Below are 23,935 nucleotides of genomic sequence, written 5' to 3' on the forward strand. Positions count from 1 at the left end.
ACTTTTAAAAGTATTGATTTTGGAAAGCCTTGATGTTCTACTACAGTGGTTCTCAACCTCTTTTTCACCATGGACCCCCTTTAAATATCTTTTGTGCCACACATGCCATCATCATGTACCACCAAGACTCAAAATTTAAATCATAACATTTCTTCAAGCCTTCATGGACCACCTGTGATGACATTATAGCCCCCCCCCCCGCCGTGTCCACGAACCCAGATTGAGAACCACTGATCTACTCCAAATCCCAGATGGGTTTCTATGGGTTAGTTTATATTAGCTTGGTGTTTTAGCTCCTTCTCTGTTTTCTTCTTCAAAAGAATTTTCAATATTGACTGAAGATTATTTGCTTATAACCAAGTTTGCCAGCTAAGGAAACTCTTGGCGATGGCAATCAATTGTGGAGTGCTTGGTGGAGGTTCAGTGCCCTGATACTTTTAAATAAGATTGTAAAGATTAATATTAAGATTGTGCAACTCAACTGCATGTTTCCTTCCTAACAATTACTGCTTACAGTACTGAGTGCCCATCTTAGACATAGCAATTCAGTGTTTGCACCAGAGATGGAAATAGCCTGCATGCAATCATTCTGCAAGCATCCATTTCCCACTTTCCAAGGTTGGAATTGAGGTTGAGTTTCAGGTGAATTTTTAATCATCAGTGACACAATCAAGTTCATTGAAAGCAATCCACAACAGAGAAGAAGTGGGAATAATTTGCCTTATCTTTCTGGTCTCCCCATTTTTTTCCAAATGCAAAACTTTCCACAAGTTTTAAAGTGCTATAGAATGCATATTATACCATTTGAGAGAATGCAATTTGTCAAGGCACGCCTTGTTCCCTTGTCTTCCTGATTCCAGGATTGACTCAAAATAACAGAATAACTAAGTTGGAAGGAACCTTGGAGATCTTCTAGTCCAACCCCTTGCTTGAGCAGGAGACCCTATATTATTCCAGAAAAGTTGCTATCCAGTCTCTTCTTAAAAGCCTCCAGTGATGAAGTACCCATAATTTCTGAAGGCAAGCAGTTCCACTGGTTAGTCATTCAGTTAGGAAATTTCTCCTTACTTCTAGTTTGCCTCTCCAGTTTCCATCCATTTTTTCTTCTCTTTCCTTCTGGTGCTTCAGAAAAAGGTTGTCCCCCTCTTCTTGGTGGCAGCCCCTCAAATATTGGAACACTGCTATCATGTCACCCTTAATCCTTCTTTTCACTACACTAGACATACCCAGTTTCTGCAACCATTCTTCGTATGTTAAAACCTCCAGTCACCTAATCATTTTTGGGCGGACTCCTCATTTTATATCTGCCATCTGATTTTAGCAGTTTCCTTGGTCACCCTACACAGTGATGCAATTGCAGTAGAGATTTAATGTGTTGTTATGTTTGACAGCAGCTTTCTGCTGTTTCCTAACTAATGTGTGTTGTAGTTTGAATATGTGTTGACCTGTTTAAGCAAGGCAGAATGAGGGGGGGTGGGAGAAAGAAGAGGGTTGTGCCCTTATATAATGGACTTAATGAATTTTAGGTATTAACAAACTAGATCTCCGCACATACAGGCAGCACTAAACTGGATTAAAACCAGCTGTTTTTTTCCCCTAAAAATAGTTAAAGACAGTAATCAGGACAAATGGGATTTTTCTCTTGCCAGTGGGCTACAACGAAAAACCGTGATGTAGGGAGAACTGGGTGCCACAGCAGGACTGTATTAAAATTGTGTTGACCAAGTTCCTTTTCTGAAAACCTGTAACTTTGTTTTTTAAAGCTGAGATAAATAGAAGAGTTGAAAGTGGGCTTTGAGGATGCCAATGAAAAAATCCTTCCTTTATCGGGCATCCCTCATTATCTGGGAATGGCTCAGTGAGGTGATGGCTAAGTTTAAAAGCAAAAATTTAGGAGCATTCCTGTTCTAGGGACAGTCATTACCTTGGCTTACCCTTGATATCATCAGCTTCTCTTCTGGACCTCCCTCATAATTTGATGGGATGGAAAGGAGGGGTGGCAGCAGCTGTTTTGGTTCCCACAGCTCTTAATCTCAAAAAGGTGATTGATGGAAGCCAGCCAGCCTGGAGCTGTAATCCTTGGAATAGGCCGGGTTAAACAAGGTCCTGGGAACATCAGAAGGCCCACATGCTTTTCCTGGGCAATGACACTCAAATACAGATGCTCAGGTTCTCAGCAGAGTTTTTCAAAAGTTTCCATATTTTTCAAGTTACACAAACTGTCTGTTCTACGTTTAATCTCTTCATTCCTGTCGTTAGGGCAATGGATCAAATGCAAAACCATTTTGGTCAGGGTCACGTTTGACTTGTTGGACAATGTTTCTGACCTCTGCAAATGGCAACTGATAATTGTGGTTGTTGGATTGTTAGAAATGCGCCACTTGCAGCCTGAGAGAATTCTGTATAAGGAAGACTTTATTGTACATTAGTACAATAGAAGACTGATCTGATGAAAGATAATGAGAAAAGGAAACCCTGAGTTCTGCCAAGATTTGCAAAGCAGGGATTGAAGAGGAATCCTTTTCTGAGGGAGTTGCACATTTTTTAAAATAGATGTAGGTACATGGCAGTGATGTTGAAATACCATTTTTATAGGGATCAGGAGGGATACTAATAGAAAATGGCTGTATGACATTTAGTGAAGGCTTAAAACCCCCCATTTTAGGATGCACTTCTGAAAATTGGTGTTTTGTTTAAACTTCCTTGTGAGTCCAATCACACCCTGCTAATAAATAATTCAATTCAATTCTATTCTATTCTACTCTACTCTACTCTACTCTACTCTACTCTTATTCCTATTCCTATTCCTATTCCTATTCCTATTCCTATTCCTAGTCTATTCCTATTCCTATTCTATTCTATTCTATTCTTAAGTAATGTAATTTTACGTTACAAAAAGGGTTTGGGGTTATATATGGATTTCAAGTTGTTTATCCATGATTTGGGAAGAATTTAAGAAATCTACTTGTTTCCTCCCCCAATCTTTTGCATACACTGAGTTATTTAACCTCACTTCCCAGTTTAGACAAGGTCTTTTGTTCATATTATACAGCTCAAGACAGATTAGGTTGGGCTGAGTGTGACAGCTAGAATCACCTGTTAACTTCCCATGGCCAAGAGTAGATGACTCTGGGTCTCTCCAGTCCTTGGGCCCATCCATCCTTACGATTAACTGAAGATATTCTATGATCATTTTTAGAGAACATGTTTCCATAATGGTGCCTTTATCTCATCTCCAACTTCCTGGGAAGCCATTTGTCTTTGGCAATGCCAGTTTATCAGTAGTGTTTTGCTTCTTCTGAACCAAGTCATCTTGTAAGAACATCCCATGATGACTTCTTAATGAAGTGCCATGGGTTGGTTCTACCTAGTTCCTATCAGCCCCTCTCAGATTCTGCAAACACAACCTTGGACTCCTTTCCTCTAGTTGCCTCTTTCCATTATGTTCCTTGATCATTTTTACTGGGTTTGAAGGAGAGATCAGATACATGGCTTCCACAGAAGCACTGGCCTACTGATACCTGACCAGTATTTTGCAAAGCACCAGGCAGATATTACATAGGCTTCTTATACAAACATATTTAGCATTCTTCTGCAATACAATAGTTTCTGTTTTTAATATGCATTTTTCAATCCCGAAGAAAAGTGATACATCTTTAATTTAAAAAAAACAGGACTATCACTGTCTATAATCAAGCTAGAAATGAGAGCTGGATTTTTCTAGCTGTGGGTTGCCGGTTCTGTTCTAAATAAATGCCCTACAGGCTTTCCATGGCTCCTGCCAACAAGAGTTCTTACACAGCCTTGGTTCCTTATTTCTTTGAGGAATGAAGACCTTTTGCATCTCCAAAATCATCTTGTGTATTCAATTGGATGCTTGTAGGGGCTGTTAGCAATTGCCAAATGCTGCTAGCACTGCCATTTAGAGATAATTGGCAGCTGAAATGAAATAGAGAAGAATTCTGCAAGTGTGCCCTTTCCCAAGAAAGAGGAAGATCAGTAGACCTGTATCCAAAAATAGCTTGGATGATAGACTGCTGGAATGGACAATGGTTGAACTAGGAATATTCTCCTCTGATATGCCCTGCAAGCTTCCCTCCTCTTAAACTCACATGCTTCTTCTATCCCACTGACCCGTCCTCTGAGATATTTTTGGACACTACTTTACAGGTCTTCTGGAATATTAGTAAAGCTATGTCCAAAAATAACTTGGTTGACAAGTTGGTGAGATGAAGAGGCCCAGAATAAAGCAGGGGGAAGCTCTCTCACTACTTCATCCTACACTTCTACTTCATCCCATTAACCTTTCAGGTGGCCATTTTTTAACACAGTTCTCCTGGTCTTCCGGAAATCAGATAATTCAAAAATATCCTGAATGTCAAGTTGTTCCCCAGAGGGAACATCTCCATTTGAGTAATCTGTCATCTGGGAAATTCAAAAGGTGGCTACTCTGGGAGGCACCTGCCCACTTTCTTAACCTTGCCTCTTTAGATTTTAAACACAGGATTTGGTGTCCAGTCCAGCCCTTTCTGGTTGGTGACATTGAGTGGAAAATAAAGGTAGGATTTTCACAAGCCACCTTATTGAAGCAGATTAAAATATGACTATAGGGTACACCAAATTGTGCAAGCATACTTTTTTTTTGTTTTTGAAACTCAAGAACTAAAAGAATGCGCATTTATTTATTTATTTTTAAAGTGCGGTGTGTATTTTCACTCCTTGAAAGTAGAGGAAGGCCGATGATTGCATCAGCGTGACATCAGCCAGACAAATTCTGTAAGGGAAATATCATGAGAGATAATATTAGTACACTTACAATAGGTTGTTTTAATATCAAATCCTTACTCCATCCATGAAGTTTGCTTAATGATCTCAACTAGTTTCTGTCTCTGATATGAACATAACTGTCAGGAATGTGACAATAGGGGAATTAAAGCAACTAAGGTCTCCCTTTTTGCAGTTGTTAAGGAATAATAAGCTGATCTAAATTTATGATGTTGCCTGATTAGGTACAGATCAAATTTCCTTTGATTATATCATAAAACTATGGAAATGGCACATGCACAGAGCCTTCATGTTAAGATCTTAAGATGTGATCTTCTGATTTTCTACTAAAAGAGGCTAATCTTTCCAAACTGCTAACCTCAACTCGTATCACCCCTCAATCAGCAGTCAGTTCAAAGTTTTTCCCCCTCTCTTCGTCTCTTGTTCAGATCTCTGGTAATAAATATTTTCAATACAATTATAATGCAAAGGGGTTGGGGATGGATTGGGGTGCCACTAGAATGTTCCTGTTTTTTACATTTTAAAGATGGAACACACTAAACTCTTAGAAAAGAGACATATACAGCTTAATAAGAAATATTACTATAATATTTACCTTAGTCATTCAAACTTCAAAAATCTGCTCTGGGTGGGGGGAAATTGCAGCCAATCTCCATGAAATTGGAACAACACAATAAATAAATTTCTAAATCTATTATCCAAACCCATTTAAGCCTGTATCTTGTCACTCTGTGCTTCTAAATCCTATCTCTCTAGAGCTTTAATACTTTAATCTCTCACCCTGATTTCCCTAAGCCTGTAATCTCTTTCCATCAATCTTATATTGCAATATATCACCTTCAAAATCCACAGTCCCGTCTCCATTAACGTCAGCATCCTTCACCATATCGTTAATCTCTTGAGGGGTCATTGTCTCACTCATCAACCGTTGCATGGTCTGACGCAGTTCAATCAAGGTGATCTTGCCATCCCCATTTGTGTCAAACTGGAAAGAAGATCCAGAATTATTCAGATTATACATGCATATTTTCTATATTAGAACCAAAAGGAGGACTAGCTGCGGACCAATGTAGTAATGGCATTTGAGAGAGCAATCACCATAGCTGTGGTCTAACATCTAAGGTGTTGCCACAAAGAAGAGGGAGTCAACCTATTCTCAAAAGCACCTGAGGGTAGGACGAGAAGCAATGGATGGAAATAATCAAGGAGAGAAGCAACTTAGAACTGAGGAGAAATTTCCTGACAGTTAGAACAATTAATCAGCGGAACAACTTGCCTCTGGAAGTTATGAGTGCTTCAACACTGGAATTTTGTAAGAGATAGGACAACCCTCTGTCTGAGCAGAGGATTGGACTAGAAGACCTCCAAGGTCCCTTCCAACTCTGTTATTCTATTCTATTTCTCAGATTTCTGGAACATATTAAACATTACCCTCCAGTGCAGGAATTGCTCCCTTCCAGATGCCATAAACTGACTATGATCACCTACCACTTTATATTAACAGTAGGACTGTTTGATGTGATTTAGAAAGAACACAGCTTTCGTACATATGTGACAAGGCAGATGCTAATTGGAAATAGATGCCTTGATCTTAGCTGGAAAAGCATTAATTTCCAAACCTCCACTTTCCATAGGTGACATTACAGATTTAATTATCAAGATTCTGGTAGTTTTTTCTTTTTCTTTTCCTTAGACCATTTTCACTCTCCAAGCATGGACTACAAATATCACCATTTAGCTAGCATGATCCTTTTCTGTGCTGAATGAGACCTGTTTAAATTTTGCAAATTTAATTTTAACAGCACAAGGTTAGAGCCTCCAAGATGACTTTCCATGGCTGGCTGGGGATTTCTGGGAGCTGATGTCCATACACCTTCAAACAGTTAAGGTTGAGAAACATTGTTCCATTTGGGTTTCTCCGGATGTCCTGGAAGTGCAATTTACGGAATTCTCTTTCAGACTTTTGAAAGGGAATGTTGGGATGAGCAATTTCATTGAGGAAGAGAGAAGGAAGTTAAGCCTCTCCATATCCATGGCCTCCATAGGCATTACATCTATCCAGATAGCCAATGGAGCGTGCTATTATCTAGTCTAAGAGGCAGCACAAAATATACCAGAACTAATTTGCTTGGTTCACATAACCAATTGCTATTTGTCCTTGTTAACAAGGCAGTGTGTTAACAGGGCAATTAATATACAGAGATTAAAAAATTCCTGTACTGGTGGGACAAAAATGTCTAATAATCCCTTTTCAAATGTTGGTTAGGACTGGATAAGATGCTAAGCTTAGATAGCTAGCTGGAAGCTGGCTTTAGCCAGTGCCACCACAGCTGTGAACACATCCCTAGCTGAATTGGGGTGTGTGTGACCCATTTCAGGCAGCATAGTCCCTTATGTAGTCACATAATTGTCTGTACCTAAGTTAGCTTCTATTACCCCATTCTGTGGATCAAGTCTTGGGAGAAAAGTTTCAGGAAACTTCACCTTTATATGGAAGCCATATAATCCATACAACCTGCTGACAAGCTACATTTGGGGGAGGGGGAGATGACAACTGCTAAAATTGTTGAAGACACCCTTCCCACTTTGGTCAATGCTGCCACTCTGTGCAATTTATCACATCCCACCTACCAATACAGATTTCAGAGCATCCAGGAAGGAAATAAATATGACATCCACATTTGTCAGTCACTACGCACCACAAGAGACTTGGTAGATTAGAGCACGCTCACATCAGTCAAAAGCAACTAAATGAGCTGGGCATAGCATACCCTCTTCTATGTCATCAGCTCCATCTCCCCTAAGGGGGACATTAATTTCATATAGGATCAAAAATTAGCCTCAGCAATGGTTTGGAGAGACTGTTCTTAAAAGGGGTGTTTTGATATGCCCTGAACTTTAGTCTGACTCCTATATTTATGTCTATAAAAATAAACACATTAGGAGCTGTTAGCTCCACTATGTACACCCGACTTAGAAAATAACTTGAAAGGGGATTCAGAATATGAAATCTGCTATAGTAATGGCAACTTGCAAGTCTGATTGTGCTTTATCCCCCCCACACACACCTCCCCAAATAAAGATAAAGATAAAGGTTCCTCTCACACATATGTGCTAGTCATTCCCGACTCTAGGAGGCAGTGCTCATCTCCATTTCAAAGCCGAAGAGTCAGCACTGTCAGAAGACGTCTCTGTGGTCATGTGGCTGACATGACTAAACACCAAAGGCGCACGGAACACTGTTACTTCCCACCAAAGTGGTTCCTATTTTTCTACTTGCATTTTTACGTGCTTTCAAAATGTTAGGTTGGCAGAAGCTGGGACAAGTGACGGGAGTTCACTCCGTTACATGGCGCTAGGGATTCAAACCGCCGACCTTTGTGATTGACAAGCTCAGCATCTTAGCCACTCAGGTACCACGTCACTACAATAAACAAATCCCAAATAGAGGGACACAAAGAAGGAACTAAGGGGAAGTCTGAGCCATTTCCTCTTTCCCCACAGGTTGAAGTGGCCTTGAATTATTCACTTCTCTGGGAATGGATCTGATTTCTCTCTGTCAAGGTCGTTTTCTTTACTCTCTACAAGAGGCAGTCTCCTACAGAAAACCAGACAGGCAGAAACTATGGCTAAGGGTAGATTGTCCTTACATTTTGTTTGTACAACCATAAGAAGATGCTGGTCAGGGTGAAGTTTTGCTCAGATCAAGAAATTAGGAAATAAACTTAGGATAAGGAGTGCCCATCTAATCTACCTTTCCTTTCTGGATCTAACTCCTGTGTCCTGCCATCTGTTTTTACCTCCTTGAAGACATCTCTCATCTCTTGAACGCCAATCATGCCTGCTGTTTCTGCCAGCAGTTTTGGGGCCATCAACTCTACAAAGTCATCAAAAGCTACGTGTCCCCCAACTGCAACGAGAAAAGTGACATTTACTGCTTAAAGTGGATTTTTTTTTAAAAAAACCATCACCAACAAGAGCACCTAGATATTTTGCTTTCTACTTCAGTTCCTTGATTAAAAGCTTTTTCAGAATATATGGGAGAAAATAATAGGAAACAGATCAATTCTGAATCCTCGCACTTCCTAAGTGAGCCCCAAAGCATCATGTTAATAATTTAGTTTTGGATTTGGTAAACACCTGGATCAGAGACCATATGAGATCATTTCTATCGGAAAGAGGAATGGCATTAATTATAATAAATGCATTTTATTTTTGAAATAATGTGATCTACTAATCGAACTACTGTTGAAAGAACTCAGAAGAAGTTTCCCATTATTGTTCCCTTAAAAATTGGAGAATAGGATCCTGGGGCAAGAAAGAATTAATATAAGCCCTTGGACTTGCTATAGTCTTTATAAAAATATTTTCCCTTAGCCATTATTTTATTGTGGGAACAAAATGGAGGGAACTTTCTTCCCAATGCAAATAATTGTTTCAGAAGAGAAGACTTGTAGTATAGTAAAAGGGAATCTCTCCTTTCTTCTGTAATCATCCCTTTCAGCAGCTGATCTTTGCTCATTTAAAAAAAGGGCCAAATTAAACAGGATGTATAAACATCCTGTGTAATTTATCCCTGAAGGACAATCACTGGCCAGGGTTGTTCAGTAGATCCGAAACAGACTTTTCAGTCTTAACCAATTTATACCATGGTTTCCAAAAGCCAGTAGTAACTTCCCTTAAAAAAAAAAACCTTCAGCTCCCCCCCGCGCCCCGAAGTAGGAGCTTTCCTTCAGAGACAACTGCACACAAAGATAAGACAATGATTGGGAACTCATAGATCCCCAACAGTGGTTGAAGTATATTTCCCATCACTTAGTATTGGCTACTTGATACGAGTTGGAGTCCAGAGATATCTGGAGAGTCTCAGACTTAGGTTTCCCTCATTCTTCCCAACAAGCACTTACGATTCATGTTGATCTGTTGAGACAGCTCTATGAGTTCCATCTCGGTTGGCATGTACCCCATTGTTCTCATGAGGTTACCCAGATCTTTGCAGCTGATGTATCCATCTTTGTCCTTGTCAAACTCCTGAAAGGCTTCACAGAGTTCTGTTTTTGCATGAGGATGATGATGATGATGATGATGATGATGATGATGATGATGACGACGACGATGATAAAGAATCAAATAAAATCATAGCTGGGTTTTCATAACATACTTGAGTAATTTAAGTTTCAGAGTGTTGTGGGAGCTCATTCCTTAGCATACTATGTATACCAGATCAGCACATAAACCATAATATGATTTGCATGCTTGGCAATATCATTTGTGTTTTGTTAACCTTTTGTATTTAGCTTGGAGCCATTTTGGAGCAGAATGACACAGAAACATCATTAATTGATTGACTGTTACACAAGCAAGCATGTTTTAACAACCTAGCCCATGAATCTCATTGTTTTAAACACTGTTAATAATGTGCTTTTGCTTCATGCATTCTATGTCCATTTTCCAATTAGAGACCTCCCACTGAAGCTGCATTTACTGAGAAAATTAAACTAATTCTGCCTTTATTTTTATAAGTTAGATTTCAAATAGTAGGTCCAGAAAGGCACTTTCTTCACCATCCCTCTTCGTGAATTCATTTCAGCACAAAACTATTCGTTTTTTTTAATAGTCTCCAGGAGAGTTCTGAGAGCACACTTTCTCAAGGAAGATTATCTGCTACTGATGTCTCTTCAATCTTTCCTAACCTTCCAAAGGAATTCAGCATATCTTGGAGCACTAGTTTAATATATTAGTCAGAATCATATATGTGTACAAACAGAAGTTTGCACTTACCTTCAATTTCATCTCCACTCAGTTCACGTTGCTGTAACAAAAAAACAAAAAAGAAATAGCAGAAAGACATTCACTGCAATAGACGGACATAAACAAGGAACTCAGAAGCCAAGACTTAGAAAAAAACTGCTCCCTTTTTTTTTGAGGGGGGGGAATTGGAGAAATCAAGGACCTAGTCACCATAATTCTATACTTAACTCTCCATCCAACTGACCCCAACCATAACAACTCAACTAAAGCATTTTTTTTTGTCCTGGGCCAATGGAAAACATTGCACTGAATGACAAGAAATTAGCAGTATTCCAAAATAGCAGGTTAAAACCCAAATAACTATCAGGAGATGGAAAAGCTAAAGCCATTGGGCTTTCTGATTCACTGGATCCTTCCTCAATGAGATGAATAAATGCAATGGAGAGCAAGTCTTATAGATAGTTCAGGTATCTGCTAGCTACTGATTGTGGATCAGGCTGCAATAGACTACGGATGCTTTGATTAAGAAAATAAAGAAGATTATTTGAGGAAACAGCCTAAACCAAGATGCTTACAACAGAGGTAAAAAAGATTCAGCTTTTTTTTTGTAAACTTTGCTAGTGATTGGAACAAGCCGTCCAACTAGAAAACCAAAGAGAAGTTGGAAGATAAGCATCACTTCACATGAACCAAACTTATATTTCTGTCATCTCCATTGTTTGTAAATCCTATGTGATTTGCCACAAGTGGAGATAAAACCATTAGCAATCATGTCTTTTTCAGCTGCCTTTCTCTCTCTATGTACATATGTACATATATTTACTTTTCTTCTGTCATGTTCTCATCATATGCTAAATTAAATCTAATTAATCAATTACCAATAACTTGTAAAATACAATTATCTTGGTCAACCTTCTCCTACTTACAGTATTGTCTTCCCACAGTTGAATTACAGTACAGTTGAATTACAACACCCATCATTCTGGGCAAATTGCTTGGGGCTCAGAGCTCAATACATTTTTAAAAGGTTGGGGAATGTTTCTTTAGATTTCTTTTGAAGAAAACCCAGACATCTATCTATCTCTCCCACCACCATTCCATACCTCTACTGTCTTCTGCCTAATTTGGACCCGTGATCCATTCCTATTGCGCATCCTGAATTAAAAACAAAATACTTTCCTATGGCAGGGAGTGAAACCTGGGAATATTACAATCCTGCCCTGGACCACTTTTGATTAATTGTGCTTTTACTGAAAAAAACGCAGAAGTCCAGTTTGGTGCGTTTTCCCTAACCTGTAGGGCTACCCCACCAATTCCTATGACCCAGTCCCCATTAGTTGACCCATACCCTCTGCTTGTCAGCAATGTTCTTGCGCAAGAAGATGCATGCTGGTCCCAAGCTGTTCTGCATGGTACAGAGAGATGCGGGTCCCAGTCCAGTCGCCAAGTCCCCAGCCAGCCTGCCTGGCACCCAATCTTCAGCAGCGGGGGAAAAAGGGCTCTTTTGAAGAGGCTGATTTATAGAGGGAGAAAGAGATCATCTCTCCTTCATTTCCGACCCCTCCTCCATCCAGGCCTTTTTTGTTCTTCTCCAGGCTGTGACATCTGTAGAATAAATCTCTCCTCCTTTGCCCAGATTAACATCGGCCACGCGGTGAAAATTGGCAGCCTGGACCCGCTTGGCTTCTCAGGAATTATGGAAGAGACGGAAGCTTCCAGAACATTAAAATGGTGTAGAAAAGGATAGATAGCAATTAAGCCATCAGGCTAAAAACTGGATGAGTGTGTGTTCCAGTCCTGGCTTAGGCAGAAATACAGCTGGGTAGGCCAGTCACTCTCTATCAGCCCTGGAAAGGAGGCAATGGCAAACTATTGCCAAGAAAATTGTGGGGATTAGTCCAGGCAGTCATGAGGAATCAACAATGTCTTGAGAGCACACATCCCCCCAAATACATACTTAAAACTCCACCACAGTATAAATTATTTTTAAAAAAAAGTTTAGGTGTAAAAATATAGAAAACCTCCACACTCTCCAAATCTCAGAGGAAAACCCCACATAATCAAATCAAACCTTTATTGTCAATGCACAACATGCATACAATGAAATTGAATGAGCATCTCTTGGTGTAGCCCCCCCCCACCCCAAAAGACAAAATACATCTCAATAATTCAATAAAGAAATAGAATTCCTAAACCCAAAGAAGTAATAACTAACACACATTCCCATGTACCTATATGTATGTAATATTATATTATATTATCGGTATGAACATGTTGCATGTTGCATTGGCCCTGCGAGTCTATCATATTAAACCTAACTGTGGTGTTATGTTGTGTTCAGAAGTCTGATAGCCCATGGATAAAAACTATTTTTCAGCCTATTTGTTCATCTGGCTATGCTTCTATATCTCCTGTTCGGTGGTAGGAGAATAACAAAGTGCTGACCAGGGTGTAAATCATCCCTGAGGATTTTCCAAAACTGCATTCAGTTTTGGTTGCCACGATGTAGAAAAGATGTGGAGACTCTGGAAAGAATGCAGAGAACAACAACAAGGATGATTAGGGGACTGGGGACTAAAACATATGCAGAACGGTTGCAAGAACTAGGTATGCCTAGTTTAATGAAAAAAAGGACTAGGGGAGACATGATAGCAGTGTTCCAATATCTCAGGGGCTGCCACAAAGAAGAGGGAGTCAAACTATTCTCCAAAGCACCTGAGGGCAGAACAAGAAGCAATGCGTGGAAACTAATTTCCTGACAGTTAGAACAATTAATCAGTGGAACAGCTTGTCTCCAGAAGTTGTGAATGCCCCAACACTGGAAGTCTTTAAGAAGATGTTGGATAGCCATTTGTCTGAAACAATATAGGGTTTCCTGCCTAGGCAGGGGATTGGACTAGAACAGTGTTTTTCAACCTTTTTTGTGCAAAGGCACACTTTTTTCATGAAAAAAATCACGAGGCACACCACCATTAGAAAATGTTAAAAAAATTTAACTCTGTGCCTATATTGACTATATATAAAGTGTTTTTCCCACGGCACACCTTACACTATGTCACGGCACACTAGTGTGCCGCGGCACAGTGGTTGAAAAACACTGGACTAGAAGACCTCCAACATCCCTTCCAACTCTGCTATTGTATTATATTATTGTATCCTCACTCTGTTGAGGCAACAGGTCCTGGCGATTTCATCCAGTGGTTTTAGGGGACAGCCCATAATTTTTTGTGCTGTGCTCATCACCCTCTGTAATGCTTTTCTGTCCACAGCTGTCAAGCCAGCATATCATACCATAACACAATATGTAAGGACACTTCCTGTCATAGACCAGTAAAAGGAAGTCATCAGCCATTGTTCTAGCTGATTTTTCTGCAAGACCCTAAGGAAATGGAGTCTCTATTGAGCCTTCCTGACTACCTGGATCATGTTATTTTTCCAGGTGAGATCTTGGCTAAGATAGACTCCCAGAAATTTGAAAGAGGAAACCCTCTCGACACAGCCCCCCTTGGTGTAAAGTCGGGCAGGTTCCTCTCTATGCTTCCGGAAGTCTAATACCATCTCCTTTGTCTTGCTCGTGTTTAGATGCAAGTTGTTTTATGAGCACCATGTGGATAACCTCTGGACTTCTTCCCTGTATACTGATTTGTCTCCTCCTGTAATAAGACCCAGTAGAGTGGTATCATCATGCAAACTTTATTATCATATTAGATGGATCGGAAGATATGCAGTTGTATGTGTACAATGAGAACACACACACACACACAAACACAAACAGCTGCATAAAAGTATATAAACCCAACTTCACTGATTACAAGTTTGAAAAGGCAATGTGGCTCCACCTCCAATCAAAGGCTCGGATCGGAAGGCAGCAGGGGAATTGGGGGGGGTATAGTGGAGGATCTGCTTTCAAGTCATTGGAAAATATATCCAATCCAACTTCTGTGTTTGTGTTTGTTTGAGAGTGAGTGAGTGAGAGAGGGTCCAACTTCTCTGTGTGCGTGTGTCTGTTTGAGAGAGGGGGGAGGGAGGGAGAGAGGGAGGGAGGAAGGAGGGGGAGGGAGAAGAAAAAGAATGAAGGAAAACTTATTTTACAAAGGAGAAAAAATGCTGTCGCTTTAAATCGGAACTGAGCATGCCTGGCTTTGGAATTCTGGGAGTTGAAGTCCACAAGTCTAAAAAAATTTGAAACCCCTGTGTCAGTGCCTTACCAGCCATAAACCTCACTGCACGTCACTGGAGAACAGGTAGGGAATGAGCACACAGCCCTGAGGAGAGCCAGTGCTGAGCTTCAGGGAGGAGGATGTGAAAGACCCCGCTCTCACGGTTTGTGACTGGTCCATCAGAAAGTCTTTAATCCAATCACAGGTGAGAGAAGGGGAATTCAAGTCAGCCAACTTTTCGATAAGGATGTCTGGCAAAATGGTGTCAAAAGCCGAGCTGTAAGAAATAGGGTTTGTCCACTTGGCATATAAATACATGGCCCTTAGCCATAAAAAGTCTGCCCACCACTGTGCTAACATAAATACTGCTATGGCCAGCTGCACCTGAATTGGCTCTAATTTGTAGATTCATTTGAACCTTGAGAGCTTCAGAACAGTCATGACCTAAATCAACCCCTAAGTGTGCTTCTTAAAATTGGAGAAAAGGTGGCGGCAACTCTAAGGTTTCCTGCCTGAGCAGAGTCTCAGCAGAGAAGACCTCCAAGGTCCCTTCCCACTCTTATTATTCTGTAAAGTTATCTCGTTATCTCAAGGGAGATGAGCCCAGTCTCTGATACTCACCATCTCGCTCAGGACATACACACACACACATCAGCCACACACATGTAGGAGAAGACAAAGGAGAAGACAGCAGGCTGTGGGTCCAGCCACTGAGCCTCTTCATCCTTCCTTGACAGCTGTCATAGTAACCAGGTAGATTCTTCCTTCTCCTTCATTGGTTGCTAGGAGCTGGAATAGAACCAAAGAGAGCGGAAGAGAGAGAAAGGCTGGTGCAGGGATGAGGGGCAGGAGACTTTATAGGCAGTTGGGAGTGTGGGACATGGGGATGTTGGGATGGGAAGAACTTTGCATAGCTGGCAAGTGGTTGACTTGGAATTAAAGACATGGATGAGGGAAAGGGCTCTTGGCTCAATCACCTGGGAGGTCAGGGAATGTAAAGAAGGGTGGTAGCCATTTGGCGTCACAGTATATTTGCTCACCTAACTCGGTATTTTATCCTAAATGTAGTGGCACTGAAGGAGAGATCTGTGGTTTAAAAGGCGACTCAGAGGGCTCCTGAATGCAACATGCATGCTCCAAGGCTGAACTGTTCAATCTCCCCCAGAATGTTGGGAATCCGTTGAGAAAATAGGAATGTAAAAACCCAGCAAAATGTCTAACTCCCTTCTTGTCCTTCTCCTTGAAGACCTGCACCCCCCAGGCCATGCAGTCTGGACGCCGGGGGCGCTTGTCCGTTGCAGGGCCAAGCACCCAACCCCAAGATACCATTACCAGCAGCCCCTCCATATCTGGTGATCTTCGGCTCCTTCACACAATGTAGGTAACTAGGTGAAGGAGGTGATGATGATGTTTTCTTCTTCCCATCAACAGATGGTTTCTAGCTGGCTGAGACGAGGTCAAAGTGCTGGTTGTTTAAAGCTTTGGATAAGTGGGGGTGTCCCTCAGAGGGGGGTTCCTACAGGTTCGGCCAAACAGGTAGTAACTTGGTGATCTGGGTCGCTGGAACCAGCAGCGACCCATGCCTGTCATGTCCCTGAACCGGTTCCCCTATAGAGCTGCCATCTTGTTTTTCAGTTCTGTGCATGCATTGAACAATTTTCAGCGGAAAATTTTATTTATTTTTTCATTTTTTAAGGTTTTGCGCATACACAGACCTTTTTATTTGCAAACGTGCACATGTGGGTAGCAAAGTTTTTGGGACACCGAACCAGCAGCAATGCTGCTAGCAACCCATCCCTGGTGTCCTTATGTAAGGAGCATCCTTTCCTGTACAAAACTGTTTAACGCTGGCTCACATGTTTCAGCAGAGATCAGGCTGATGCTGCTCTAAGCCAGCATTTTTAGAAGCAGCTGTAAAAAAAACATCCCTTCCTGGCAATTCCTACAGCTATGACATGGCAAGGCTTTTCGGTTTGACCTTGATGCATTGTTAGATTTCTGGCTACCTTCTGCCTGACTTCCTGATTTATTCCTTTGGTGTTTATGGCTGGGCTATTATTTTGTTTTCTGTTCAGCTTATATTTGAATCCTTTTAAAAAATTATGACTTATTTATCTGGTGTGAACAGCTTGCAAATATGTTGGATTTTCAACCTCTGTAATTTGAAATGGGAGGTTCCTGGATTTTAGCATTGCTATTATCATCAGCGACAAAAGAGGAAAGCTACTAAATGCGAATATTTTTGGTCATCCTTCCCAAACAGAGACTGTGGAGATCAGCTTCTCTGCTGTCAGTTCAATAACGATGGGACCAGAGTTGCAGCAGGATTACGTACTGGAGCCATTAAGGTCAGTGTCAGGCAGGGAAAGTTCCAGAAACTAAGGTTGTCCCTAGAGGGGCAATCAAAAAAGTGAAGAACACGGCCACACTCGTGCAACTGAAGCTCTGCCTCTTTTTCATATATGACACATATATGTTACATATGTGTGTGTATGAGAGAGATCTCAACTGCATAGCCGCAGCTCAAAAATGGAAGGACACTTCCATCGTCACAATGGAAGAATGGCTGCAAAAGTTGTTGGAGTAAGCAGACTGCTTTGATTTTTAAAAAAAAAGTACTTTTGTTTTTACTTGGAAACCATTTCTGGACTTTCTGCTTGAGATGGTAAAAAATGAAACTTTGATTTTGGGTTTTACCAATTAGATAGATTTGTTGATTTAGAAATGGCTAGTTTATACTACTATGTAAAAGTCAAAAGTTGAGGTTTGATGTTTACTATCTTATTTTACTGTACCAAGGGAGTCAGAAGCCAATGCCTTTTTCTTTCTTTTTCCCTTCTTTTCTGCACTCTTCACCTATTTTTCCTATTTGTTTTTGTATTTTTTATATTTGATATTATAAACAAATATTTTTTTAAAAAAAGAGTTCCCAAGCAGAAATTGAAAAGCCGCAGTTGCCTTCCTAACTCTACACACACACACACACACACACACACACACACACACACACACGAACACACACACACACACACACACACACACACACACACTGTCAGCCTCTGCTTTGCTGCTGCTTCGGCTGCCGTTGAAACGGGGAGTGGGGGCATGGTATTTGGGAAGGGAATCATTATGTGCTGGAGGAAGATTCTAGACGCTGGTCTGACCATCTCATTGCGCATGCGGAGGAAGGGAGTTTCCCGCCAAGGTTAACTGTCCAGTATTCCATCCTGGTGATGTTTTTTGAAGATATCTCCCACCTGACAGTTGGGTGAATTATAATTGGACTATGGACTGGGGTGCCAAGGGGAGGGGATTGAATTATACATGATATTCTTTGCTTTCACACCTAATTAACCAGATTCAGCTTCGCTTCGCTACTGTTCATTTGTAATTAGTAAAAGTACACTTAATTTCAATCAAATGGAGTTGAGTGGTTTCTTTCCTGATTATTAAATGAAGTCGCACCTGACACACAAACACAAACACACACACTCTTTGGCTTCCATGTTCAGTGGCCTTACCTTACCTGGCTCCCTCTCCAAAGTGTGCTACATACTCCAAGAGGCTGAGGTGTAGTTCAATTTCCATCTGAAAAGCAACAGGCTTGTAACACTGGTAGAGTTTTTGAATACCCACCTCTGCCTGCTGGAAATCAAAAGCAGAGGATGAGCGAGATCAGAGATTACAAAATTCTTTGCCCTTTCTTTTTTGGCATCTGATCCATCATCACAGATTTTCAGCAAGCTCAAAGCATTCTGCACAACGCTTGCTTGAAAACAAAATCATGAGTACATCAAAGCATTACAGAACTAAAGAAAGGATAATTTACAACAACAGAGGAGCTCATGTGATGAAGTGGTTATAACAGTGTTTCTCAACCTTGGCAACTTGAAGATGTCTGGACTTCAACTCCCAGAATTCCCCAGCCAGCGAATGCTGGCTGGGGAATTCTGGGAGTTGAAGTCCGGACATCTTCAAGTTGCCAAGGTTGAGAAACACTAGGTTATAATGTTGGATTAGGAGTGGGGAAAATTAGATGCAAGTTTATTCTGATGTATGGAAACCCATCAGATGACTTTGGGCCAGTGCCTTCTTCTCAATCACCTCAAAGGGGTTGACAATGAAGAGAGAACCCCTCATCCGCCACTTTTGATATTCTAAAGGAGATAATAAATATAACCAATTATACTAATCAGAGTTTTGCAATGTTAAATATATTTAGCAAAGAGTAAAACCACCAAACTCCAAAGGACTTGCATCTAAGTACCCTGTTTTCTCAAAAATAAGATCTCCCCGGATAATAAGCCTGATCAGGCTTTTGAGCGCATGCGCTAAAATAAGCCTTTCCCCAAAAATAAACCCTCCCTATTGCAACACAGCAGCAGCCTCCTGCACCTCAAAAATAATAAGCCCACCCCAAAAATAAGGCCAAGTATTTATTGGGGGGGTCAAAATTAAACAAGACCCTGTCTTATGTTCGGGGAAACATAGTAGATCTACACAGAATTGCAATGAATGGTGATTTGATGGACTCATATTATCATTACAATTAGATCTCCAACAGTATACAGATAATTACGATCATGATTGACCCCAAAGTTTCTGTTGCTAAGTAAGACATTTGTTAAGTGAGTTTTGCTCCATTTTATGACTTTTCTTGCCACAGTTGTTAAGTGAATCACTGCAGTTAAGTTAATAATACTGTTGCTAAGTGACTATTATCCATTTCTTGTATTTTAGTATTTTTTAGTATTTTATTAATACTTATAGGCCGCCCTTTTCCCTGAGGGGACTCAGGGCCGCTTACATAAAATAAGGGAGGGGGAAATACGAAACAATAAACATAAAACAATACATAAGAATAAAATAGTACACAACATTCATTCAATATTCGGGAGGGGGCAGGTTGTGATCTTATCCCCAGGCCTGACGAGCTAGCCAGGTCTTAAGGGCTGTGCGGAAGGCCTGGACGGTGGTGAGGGTACGAATCTCCACGGGGAGATCGTTCCAAAGGGTCGGAGCTGCAACTGAAAAGGCTCTCCTCCGTGTAGTTGCCAGTCGACACTGACTGGCAGATGGAATTCGGAGGAGGCCCAATCTATGCGATCTAATCGGTCGCAAGGAGGTAATTGGCAGGAGGCGGTCTCTCAAGTGTAAATTGTTAACCTCCTGTCGTCCTGATATCTCTTCTCTCCTGTGCCCAGTTTATTCTCACCTGCCTTCGAGGTTTATTCTTGATATATTTTTTTTGTCTTCTCTCCTGTGCTGAAGGTTTTTTCTGTCAATGATGGATCACTTCATCACATTCTTGCTGATAATGAAACAACAACCCTAGGACTTCCCACTACCTCGCTGCACTTTATGCCCCGTGGACCTGCCCACAATGGAGACGTCTTACTCACCACCTGTGAGTAACTCTTTTCTGATATGGTGAAGTTTGACTGCAACTTCGTGCACACAGTATTCATTTTTGTTTGTTTGGAATATGCACTGTCCTGAATATTACTAAGCCTTCTAATAAAATAAATGTTAAATTTATTGAAAAGAAGGACTATGGGTGACATGACAACAGTGTTCCAATATCTCTGGGGCTGCCACAAAGAAGAGGGAGCCAACCTATTCTCCAATGCAGGACAAGAAGCAATGGGTGGAATCAAGGAGAAAAGCAACTTAGAACTTAGAACTAAGGAGAAATTTCCTGGTAATTAGAACAATTAATCAATGGAACAACTTGCCTCCAGAATTTGTAAATGCTCCAACAATGGAAGTTTTTAAGAAGAGATTGGACAACCATTTGCCTGAAATGGTTCATGCCTAAGAAGGGGATTGGACTAGAAGTCCTCCAAGGTCACTTCCAATTCTGTTATTCTGTTATTTGGTTTAGCTTGGTATGAGAATGGAACTATTTAGCATTGCCATTTGTACTTTTCTTGATCGTCTAATTGTTGATGTTTTGCAAAGTTGTTTAAGTCAGAAAAGGAGTCTTCCTATTTGTGCTCCATTTTGACTTCTGCTGCCTTATGAAAAAGAATGTTCTCTACAGTTGAATAAATGTCATTACATCTCTGAGCTCTCCCCCAACCATAGATTCTGGCGGGAAAGTGAAACTATGGCATGTCTCTACTCACACCTGCGTGTGCACCATCACAGAAGATCACCAAACCCTCGCGGCTTGTTTCAATCCTTCCGGCTCCAAGTTTCTCACAAGTGGAGCAGGACCTGGAATTTACATGTATGACACTCAGACCTTGAATAAAGTGCAGAATTTTTTGCCCAGGTACACTATTAAGTTTTTGATATTAGCTCTTGAGAGGGTCAGAAATTGTAAGAAGCACCGTATTTTTCAGAGTATAAGAGCACCCTTTTCCCTCAAAAAAGAGGGTGAAAATCTGGGTGCGTCTTATACACTGAATACAGCATTTTTGGCCTTCCGAAGCCCCGCCCCCTTTGCAAAAATGGACATGCAGAGTGTTTAGGAGGCTTCCAGAGTGTTCCTGGGGAGGGTAAAAACAAGTGAAAAACGGGCCATTTCTTGCTCATTTTTGTCCCCCGCAGCTCCCAGGAGCACTCTATAAGCCTCCTAAAGCTTATGCATGCCATATTTTTTTTGACAAAAAAATGGACCGTTTTGGGGAGGTCTGCAGAGTGCAAAAACTTTTTTTTTTAATTTGCCTCTTCAAAATCTTGGTGCATCTTATACTCCAAAAAATACGGTAAATAATGAGTTTAGTAGGAAATTTTGTGGATGGTTTTCGGCTTTTAAGTGCAATTGTAATGGGCAGAAGTAACAGGAGGAAGAGCTCCAACGAAGACAACAGTCAGATAAAAGAAAATATTTGTAGCTGTTATTGTTGGTTTGGTTCCCCGAAGTCGCTGTTTGGCTTCTGAACATTTTGTCACCAGGGTAGGTAAAGTCATCAGCAGAACGTTGGTTGAAGTTTCTCATTTCAGTTCTCCTCTGCTTTTAAATGGTCTTGTGTGGTTATGTGGTTGGTTGGCTGTGTGGTTGACAGGTCACATGATGCAAAGATGACATGGGTGGGAAGTCGTGCTGGTTGGAGGTCACATGAGGCCATGTGATTGATTGGTCATGGCATTCAAAGGTCACTGGAGGTCAAAGGAACTCTGAGTTTGGGATAGAACGGTAACCTGAGTCTCAGACAAGATTCTCTGTAGACCACATGAAGATAAAGGGAGGGAGGGAGCAAGCTCATTCAAATTTGCAAAATTGTGTTATTACAGCCTTATGATAAAAATAGTATTTGCATGCATAACTTAGGTTTCCTGATCTGGACTAACTCAGAGAGCTGACTATATCCATCTTTTTCCTCCAGCGATTCCCCAACTGTGATGGACGGGCATATGTCCCGAGTCTATGCTTTGGTCTTCTTCCCAGAAAACAATGAACAATTCATTTCTGGAGGATGGGATGACACCGTGCAGGTGAAACTCTGGGACTCAACCAGGAACATGGGTTGTGCTGCTGAGCAGTTATGGGGTTGAGAATTGGCAAATGGAAATTTCAGGATCCAGTACAGAAAATGGCCCATGAAAAATAAATAAAAATATTTACAGGACATACCTTAAAAGGAAAACCTGCCTGGGAATAATTCTCACTTCACCCATCCCAGATTTTTTTATTTGGAGGTGGGGGGCTGCTGGTAGTGTCTTATCCTGAAAATATCAGAGTTATTGTAGAGCTCCAGGTTTGAACAACCCAAAACCTCAGCCAGGCTGACCACTATTTTGCACACAAATGCAAGGAGAAAATATGCAAAATACCCATTGGTGCTGCTCCACCTTCATTCATGGTGGTTTGATTCAGTGGTCACTAACCAGTGGTCCGTGGATCATTGATGGTCCGCAAGAAAATTTTGGTGGTCCGCAGAAAAATTATTTGCATTTTTTATATTGCACTAAATACTATTTATCTTTTTTAAAAAATCATATTAGTGGTCCACAGGATTTAAAATTATGAACTTAGTGGTCCCTGAGATCCGAAAGGTTGGTGACTCCTGGTTTGATTCAAAATAGGAAGATTGGGGTGGAGCTTAATAGCAATAACTATAGCATTTACTTATTTACCATTTCATAGTGCTCTACAGTCTTCTCTAAGCTATTTACAGAGTCAGCATATTGCCCCCAACAATTCAAGTTTTACCAACCTTAGAAAAATGGAAAGATGAATCAACCTTGACCTAGTCAGGATCAAACTCCTAGCAGTCAGCGAAATTAGCCTGCAATACTGCATTCTAACCACTGTGCCACCACAGCTATTAATATCCCCATCTCCACCCCCAGCCTCTTTTTAAAAATAAGTCATTTGTCTCTATAATGGGGGGGGGATGTATGGATTTTTTTTAAGGAAAAGATTAGGTTCCCCCTGCCCCATTCCATGTTTAAAAGGTCCAAAGGTGTGGACTATGGGAGTGCAACTTTGGGGAATCTTTAAAATATATATTTTTTAATTTGATCTTCGAAGGGCATCAGGTGAAGATTACAGACAGATGGGTAGCAATGTGGTGCCATCTCTGGAGGGGATGAGGCTGGATTTTTCAGCAGATTGGTCAGGTGGCTTCCAACAGATGTGTAACATTATTAAAAGAAAAAAGTGGGGGGTTTTAAATTTTTAATCATGTAGTCCAAAATAGGTAATTTAGCTGTAAGGTTTAGGTTTGCCAACTTGGTAGGAAGATCTCTGCAGGCCACAAGGAGTTTTGGGCTTTGGGCAGCCTAGGACTGGAATAAAATAAAATAAAAAATCAAAAGGATGGATGTATACCAGTGGTGGGATTCAGCCAGTTCGTACCTATTGGGGGAGAACCGGTTGTTAACTTTTTAAGCAGTTCGAAGAACCAGTTGTTGGGGGAAAAAATCTCCTTTTGTTTCTTTCCACTTTACAGGGCTAATCCTGTAAGGAAGGCAGGAAGGAAACATTCTGGTGTTATTTCTAGCCTAATCTTTATTGCCCTGTTTACAGAAACTGCCTCTCCCATTAACCCTTACTACATTGTAACTGCTAAGATGAAGCGCCCATTGACGTGAGTGACGTTGAGTTGGCCACGGCCACCAGTCACATGACCACTGAGCCACGCCCACCCAGCCATTCATTAGGGCAGAGAACCGGTTGTTAAATTATTTGAATCCCACCACTGATGTATACGTATTTTATAGATTGTGTAATTTGTCTCAAGAGACATACCTTAAAATGCATCCCGGAATCATAGGCGCCATTAATC

The 23,935-nt window shown here is 40.9% G+C and overlaps 1 protein-coding gene across 1 annotated transcript; it reads right to left on the bottom strand.

The window, feature by feature from the left end:
- Positions 1-4,748: 4,748 nt before the first annotated feature.
- On the bottom strand, positions 4,749-12,066 carry CABP5 (calcium binding protein 5). The gene is made up of 6 exons (XM_032238146.1): positions 11,885-12,066; positions 10,567-10,597; positions 9,693-9,836; positions 8,586-8,695; positions 5,623-5,770; positions 4,749-4,774 (listed from the first exon to the last, which is right to left on the bottom strand). The coding sequence occupies exons 1-6, from the start codon at positions 11,945-11,947 to the stop codon at positions 4,749-4,751; spliced, it is 522 nt and encodes a 173-aa protein (XP_032094037.1). The 5' UTR covers positions 11,948-12,066.
- Between the last annotated feature and the right edge of the window lie 11,869 nt (positions 12,067-23,935).

This window comes from Thamnophis elegans, chromosome Z, assembly GCF_009769535.1.
Source record: "Thamnophis elegans isolate rThaEle1 chromosome Z, rThaEle1.pri, whole genome shotgun sequence".
In the NCBI taxonomy this organism is placed as follows: domain Eukaryota; kingdom Metazoa; phylum Chordata; class Lepidosauria; order Squamata; family Colubridae; genus Thamnophis; species Thamnophis elegans.